This window comes from Eucalyptus grandis, chromosome 4 (genome assembly GCF_016545825.1).
Source record: "Eucalyptus grandis isolate ANBG69807.140 chromosome 4, ASM1654582v1, whole genome shotgun sequence".
In the NCBI taxonomy this organism is placed as follows: Eukaryota; Viridiplantae; Streptophyta; class Magnoliopsida; order Myrtales; family Myrtaceae; genus Eucalyptus; species Eucalyptus grandis.
The window spans coordinates 5475904-5483218 of NC_052615.1; the positions used below are offsets into that span (position 1 = coordinate 5475904).

General features: G+C 39.7%; 1 protein-coding gene across 2 annotated transcripts; it reads left to right on the forward strand.

Annotated features, from left to right (window-relative positions):
* Positions 1–260: 260 nt before the first annotated feature.
* On the forward strand, positions 261–6920 carry LOC104440758 (calcium-binding protein 39). 2 transcript variants are annotated; one of them, XM_010053718.3, is made up of 11 exons: positions 261–805; positions 3227–3391; positions 3476–3594; positions 3924–3998; positions 4644–4737; positions 4819–4878; positions 5242–5307; positions 5386–5484; positions 6014–6058; positions 6147–6249; positions 6372–6920. In XM_010053718.3, exons 1-11 carry the CDS (start codon positions 683–685, stop codon positions 6458–6460), a joined length of 1038 nt encoding a protein of 345 aa, XP_010052020.2. In that variant the 5' UTR covers positions 261–682; the 3' UTR covers positions 6461–6920. The 2 variants fall into 2 exon arrangements, with proteins under 2 accessions (XP_010052020.2, XP_039167390.1); XM_039311456.1 differs by lacking the exon at positions 261–805 and adding an exon at positions 1314–1336.
* Positions 6921–7315: the final 395 nt, after the last annotated feature.

Below are 7315 nucleotides of genomic sequence, written 5' to 3' on the forward strand. Positions count from 1 at the left end.
AGTTTACTCCATCCTAGTAATTGTATAGAGTTTGCCCAATTTGGAACTTATGATTAAAGATTGAGATGAAGTGCACTCGCTTGCACGGGGATACAAAAGCAATACTTGCTCATCATGTTGTTGGTGCATTTCAAAGCGATGAAATGATTAACGAAGAAGTGCGATTCCATGTCGTATAATTTTTCGCCCATAAAACTCAAATTATACTGTCATGATTTTTAACCATCTCAAGATAAGTCATAACTGGTGAAAAACGACATTAGAGAACAAGACAACCTCACGTGAGCAGAGCAGTCCACCGTGTCCATTTCTCCTAGGGTTCTGTCTCTCTCTCTCTCTCTCTCTCTTCGGACGGCAGGAATCGCCACCGCCGAACCGTCGCCGACGAATCGCAGCTTCGGCTGAACCGCCGCGGCGCCCGCGTCGCGTCGCGTCCGAACCGCCGGCGGCTTCGAGGGGGGCGAAAATGGGGAGTTCCGGCGACAGAGCCCTGCTCTCTCTCCCTCTCCAAATTCACTTCTCGTAGAGGTTGGGGACGAACCCTGATCGGAGGTTGCCGATTGAGCTCGATCTCAGTCGTGGGTGACGCCCAAAAACCCTGCTTTCGGCGGCAATCGGGTCGACATTTCGTCGAGCACAGTTGAAGAGAGAGAGAGAGAGAGAGAGAGAGAGAGAGGTGATCATGTCGTTCTCGTTCTTCAGGCCGTCGAGGCCGAAGACGACGCAGGAGTTCGTGAAGGGGGTCAAGGATAGCCTCATGGCCCTCGACACCAAGACCGTCGTGGAAGTCAAGGCCCTCGAGAAGGTGAGTCTCCATCCCGGTTCTCGCCTTTCTGGTGCTGATCGTCGATGCCGCCCAAGCGGCGGTTTTCCCATCTTACTGTGTTGTAGTGGGACCTGATTCATGGATTTAAGGATTGGGATTTGGGGATCATCGTCCTGCATCGACCCATAGTAGTTTTCGGTGGTTTCATTCATACTGTCATTTGTTATTCTTTTTAGACAATCTTTGCTTAATATTTCTAAAAGGAGAGATGGGGGATTAGCAGGAGTTGTTATTTACCAAATCCAACCGCAAAAAGAGGCGAATTCCATCAGTGGGTTCTTAACTTGAATTTCATTAATCTTGAAATTACAGAAGCTCCCAGCGAGTGCACTAGCTTCTTCTTAACATAGAGCCTCTAACACGGCGCCGGTTCACAGTATGAGCTGATTCCTACTCACATCCTTGTTCTAGAATTTTTTGTATAGGCTTAGCCGATAAGGTCCTCTATGGGTAACAATTCTCCATGGGTTCTCCTTGCCATAACACTTGGGGCCAACGTTCTTTGGATAAGTAAGTAGCATTCTCTTCTGCAGTATAGCGTAGTGGGCAGACTGTCAGGCTTCTTAACGTAGCTTTTGATCACAGATATAACAGGGAGTTCCACCAGCCAGCCTCCAAAGAAGTATCTTGTCTTTCATATTGTTTAGCTTGCCATGTTAGACTTTTATACGTTGGACCACTGTTAATTTAAGTTGTTCTGAAGCAAGAGATGTGCAAATTCCACAGTATACTGCACGTACATCACAGTGTTAATTAAGAATGATCTAAAAAGGAGCTCTTAAAATCTCTAGTTTCAAAGTAATCCTAGCAGATTCCTTAGTCCTCCTCAAAGATCTGAAGTGTGCTTTCAGAGCTTGACATTGAAATGTCTAAGACGTGTGTTTGATTTGATGTTTCAGCTTGATATCTTGAGGCAAGCTCTAGTAAAAACTCGAGATCAAGCTTGGACTTAAATTTTCAGTGTACAAATACAACTAACACCAATATATGTATGTTTTTCTTGCTCTGCTAATACATATCTGTGTAAAAGAATACAAGTATTCAGTCTAGATCGAAAGCTGCTCTAAGTCAAATATTTATGAATTGGAGATAAACCTGATTTGATCTTGATACATGCTCTGCATGTACCCCTTTCACTCCAGAGTCAACGTGACCTGACCTTGCTAAGGACGTGAGATCCATGTCAAAAAAGGAACTTGAAATCATCTACCATCCATAGTCTGCCTGCTTCTGATGAATTGATGGAGGCAACTGAGGTAGAACATATAGAGTTGAAGTGCCAGAACAAAGTGCATTCACATGCAAAATCAAGGATTACGTGGATCTTGAATCAGCTCTAGAACGGTGGGTATTAAAACTTGGGCGAGGGGAACAGAAGTTTATGGCTAGCCATGAGCACAACCATTTGCAGGCCCTGGGAATAAGGCCATCTCTGAAATAACAAAGGTTGACTCAAACACTGATGGAACCACAGGCCCATAGGCTGTTGTCAAGTAATTTGAAAGGCACCATGTGTCCTTTAGTCAATAAAGCAATCTTTAAGATACAAAAGAACAGTTTTATGATTTAATTATGAAAAATTAATATGAGATAAATTGCATTGTTATTACTTGAAAAGATACAAAAAGTTTTGAAATTAAAATTCACATAACTACAAATAATGTTGATGTGTTTGGGCAACCATATCCATCTTTTGGACACTTTTGGGCAAGTCATGGTGTCCTACAGTTTCAGTTTTGGGGATCAGACTCCTGGATATGTCCATATCCGATTCCCACGTTAAAGAATTACCAACATAGAATATGATATTGGAGACTAACTCAATTGGAACCAATTCATTCTTGAGTAGTCCGCAAGTTGAGTTTGACTTGTTTGCAGCCTAGTTGGGGTCATGCTATGCTTGGATTTGGAGCTGTGGAGATGAAAATGCATTGTTATTATTTGACAAGATACAAAAAGTGTTGAAACTAAAATACAGATACCTACTAATAATGTACGTGTGTTTGGGCAACCATATTCATCTTTTGGACATTTTTTGGGCAAGTCACATTGTCCTAGAGTTTCAGTTTTGGTGATCAGACACCTGGATGTGTCCATATCCAACTCCCACGTTAATGAATTACTTACATAGAATTTGATATTGGAGACTGACTCAATTAGAGCCAATTCTTGCTTGAGTAGTCCGCAAGTTGAGTTTGAATTGTTTGCAGCTCAGTTGGTGTCACGCTGTACTTCAGTGTGGAGTTTTGGGGTAGTTATTTTTTTCTATGTATTAATTTTGGAGAATATGGTCTTTTGCTAATCGTGGGTCCAGCTTAAGGATTAGAATTTAAGATTGTGGTCTACCCATTTCCCAAAGATCAATCAATCTAAAAGTTCACTCTCCATGTTCAACTGCAGGCTTTGGAAGAAGTTGAAAAGAATTTTTCAACTATGAGATGCATGATTTCTGGAGATGGAGAGGTTGAGCCTAATGTCGATCAAATTTCACAGCTTGCACTTGAAATATGTAAAGAGGATGTTATCGCCCTTATAATTCACAACTTGCATATCCTAGGATGGGAGGTAGATTATTATGATGCTCTGGACTCTTGAATATCAGAGACTATTCAATTGCCTCAATGAAATAATGACGTCATGTTTACGCAGGCAAGAAAGGATTTGGTCTATTGTTGGGCCATATTGCTAAAACAAAAGGTTGGTTCAACATATTGTTGTGTGGAATATGTTGAGAACCATTTCGAGTTGCTAGACTCTCTTGTTGTAAGGTAAGAATTGTCTAGACATTTCTTCTTTTGTAATAACTAATTTTTTTGTCAATACTTCCAAGCTTATAAACCTACGCCGCCCCCCCCTCCCCCCCCTCAACCCCACGGGCGCAGGGGCTCATTATAAGCAAACAAGATCATCAGTCAGATTTTTTTCGGTGGTGATAGCTATTCTGCCTTGACCATATTATGTTGTGATTGTCTACCTAGTGATAATACTCTTGACTGCTTTAGCCAATTAGGAACCTACACCATGATGATATTCCTGGCTGGTTATTTATGTTTTTCATTTACACCCGCAGCTAATAGCTACTTTCTCTTGCTTGCAGCTACGATAACAAGGAAATTGCATTGAACTGTGGAAATATGTTGAGGGAATGCGTCAAGTTTCCTACACTTGCAAAGTAAGATATTCGTGCTATTTGGGAAATGAGAAGTTTAGTGTAAGGCCTTGAGTTATTTAGTTCTGTAAGTTCACTATTAATTGTTAGTAAACGTTTCTCTGTTGTCTTCCAATGATGGTTGTTGAAGGAGTTTGGAAGAGCATAGGCATACAGCACATTATGCACTCACTCACATGCTCAAACATAGAGAATGAGAGTTAACTGATCCCTTAATAAATAAAGGAGGTATGGCCACGTAGGGAGCATGTAGTTTGAGTTGTGCTGATGTATATATATCAAAGAACTTCTTGTATCTCAAATTTAAAACAATGATTGTTAACACTATAATAATCCTTTCCATGACCAATTGATATGTTGGTATTCTATAAGCAATGAGTAGACAGATGCTTGTTGGTGCTGGGTGCTTGAGATTATATCTTCTTCTTCTCTGGGGTATCGTGAATCTGAAATGTAATTATGTTAGTGGTGAAATGGAACACTCCTTTACCTGTAACCAGTTCCACTTATCTGTGGAGTGTCTTTTGACTTCCGTCTATTCAAGATATGAAATTTCCATGTATTTTGCGGCAGTTACCTTGGGATAAACTTATTAGTATTATCTTCTTTTTACTAACACGTGACAAATTCCATGCTCTTGTTTTCTAGGTACATTCTGGAGTCAGCAAGCTTTGAACTGTTCTTTAAATTTGTAGAGTTGCCTAATTTTGATGTTGCATCTGATGCATTTACTACTTTTAAGGTGAGAGCCATGAGTTTTTAGTGCTTGCAATTTCTATTGTCCCCTTATGTTTTTTAACGGGCTTGAAGAAAGATATGACAGGATCTGCTTACGAAGCATGGAGATATGGTTGCTGAGTATCTGAACATCCACTATGACGAGGTTAGCTGCCTCCTAACTAACGTTACTTGTTTCATTTTGTTTCTGAACACTTAAATTGTGCACCTGCTTTTATAATAAGGTTATTTTTCAAACAACACTACACTTGGCTGCATGTGTTCTCTGCTATATTGATCTGATTGTTTTGCATATTGCACCTTCTTTTGGCACTGAACGAGTACTTTTGTAGTGTGTTATCTCAATTAACACAATCAACTTAGTAATTTCATTGGTAGTAAGATTTATTCAATTCTGCACTTCATTTTACATGTCGGCACTGATGATAGGATGTTTTGACAATCAGTACTTGTAGTTTAAGTCATGTTACTTTCAAAGCATGTACCTGACAAGTGTTGGTGTTTCCAGTTCTTTAATCTATATGAGAAACTTTTGACTTCAGCTAATTATGTCACCAAAAGGCAATCTGTGAAGGTTAGTTGCTAATTTTCGTTTACCTCAATTTTGATTTTGAATTATCATGATATAATACGTGGATTTTTTGAACTCAAGCTTCTTTCGGACTTTCTCTTGGAGCCTCCTAATGCCCAAATAATGAAGCGGTATATTTTAGAAGTTCGTTACTTCAAAGTCATGATGATGCTGTTGAAGGTATTGTATGTTTGGCTATTTGCTTGTCTTGCCTTCCTCTGTGCACTTAAAATGCAACATCTGGACATGGATTGCAGGATTTTTTTTTTTTTTTTCAAAGGACAAGATTATTATTTAGAATAGGTGAATGCATCTACAGATGACAGTCTTGGAAATGTAGTGCATCAACACTGGTGTTTACATTTACTCATTAAATGGTGTTCAATTTCTTCTTCCCTGCCTTTTCTTATTCTTAGTTCGTAAATCTCTCTACATATGTAGATTTTGCTTTTGTGAGAATTCTGATTGAAAATATGCTGGGCGCATTCATTGGTCTTTTGGGTCAGGTTATCTCATTTATTAGGTATGAACATGGGTAACTTCTAAAATCAGGGCGTCGTCACGGTCATGGATGAACCCATTGACACTAAAGCATTGATATACTGGATTTTTGTGTATTATATCCATTTTCTGAATGGGGGATGTTTCTTTTTTTCTCCATGCTATGAGGCTTCTGATTAATTGCTGTCTCTTTTCCTTGCTGAACCAGGACTCAAGCAAAAACATTCAGATGACTGCTTTCCACATCTTCAAGGTTTTCCTAGTTATACTGCTTTTAGATACAAATGCTTGGAAAGATAGCCTGTGTCTTGCTAATTGTACTTATCCTATTATATCTGCAGGTGTTTGTTGCGAATCCTAACAAACCACCCGAAATTAAGGTTATCTTGTCAAAAAATCATGAAAAGCTGGTTTCATTGCTTCACAATCTCTCAGGTGGTAAAGGTAATCCTGAGAATTGATCATGTATCTTCTGGATGCTGGACTAAATTTGCAGTGGAACATTTTTAACTGATTTTTTCATCTTTGTATTTTAAGACTTTCTTGCACATCCTTTTAATTTTCAGGTGCTGATGATGAGCAATTCGAAGAAGAGAAGGAGATAATTATCAAGGAAATTGAAAGAGTATCTCACCTTCCTAATCCGGAACACTAATTCCTCATTTAAGCCAATTTCATTGCAAAAAATGAGAGGGGATTTCTGTGGATCCACTGCTTACCCTTAATTACCTCAGGGGAGAAAGAATTAAGGACATAAGGCCTAAATCTCAGCCAATGAGGATGTATAGGAAAAAGAGAGGTTCTTGTATCCGCCCCGCCCCTCCGCCTAGTTTGGTCCGACCAACAGCACTGGTGCCAAATTCTTTGTAATTACTGAGTTATGGGCACTAAACTCTTAATGGCTTTTTCTTGCCCTAATTGCGCAAAGGCTTTGTTGCTGATGCCAGTCTTGTCTGAATCCCGGGTTGATTCACTATAGGTCCAGTTTGGTTGCAAGAAGAATAAAATGTTAAAATGTGTATTGACTTGTATGCAGAGACTTTCCATCGTGGCTGCATCACTGTTGTTATTGCTGATTGGTGATAGATAATGCCTAGTTGGAGTAGACGTTGCTATTCTTGCGGTGATTCGGCTCCGGAGTCGGCCAATTATCACCAATAGAGTTGGAGACAGTTTGTGTGGTAAATACATGCTTATGTGCCTGCTTTTGGAATTTCAGTCTCATTCATCACAAGCAACATATCAAAACCTTTCTAACTATTGCAGTGTCTAACTCTATGGTCTTCCTGACAATGTTCCTCCTTTTTCAGATAAGTAATCGTTTCCAAATGTTACTATGTTCTCTTGATGTCCTATAGATAGGTCATCAATTTTGAGTCGTACACTCTTTCTCAATCCAAACTCCAAACGTCCCTCTTAACTCGTAAGCTGGGGACATAAACACAGTACGTTCTGTATTAAATTTCCATGGAAACTGGTATCGGGAAGTTCCTGATCAATCGGTAAATGC

Excerpts from the sequence above, each read along its gene's own strand:
- LOC104440758 (XM_010053718.3), top strand. The coding sequence starts at position 683 with ATGTCGTTCTCGTTCTTCAGGCCGTCGAGGCCGAAGACGACGCAGGAG. Across the intron at positions 3,595-3,923 it reads CTAGACTCTCTTGTTGTAAG|CTACGATAACAAGGAAATTG; the intron begins GTAAGAATTGTC and ends TCTTGCTTGCAG. Across the intron at positions 3,999-4,643 it reads AAGTTTCCTACACTTGCAAA|GTACATTCTGGAGTCAGCAA; the intron begins GTAAGATATTCG and ends CTTGTTTTCTAG.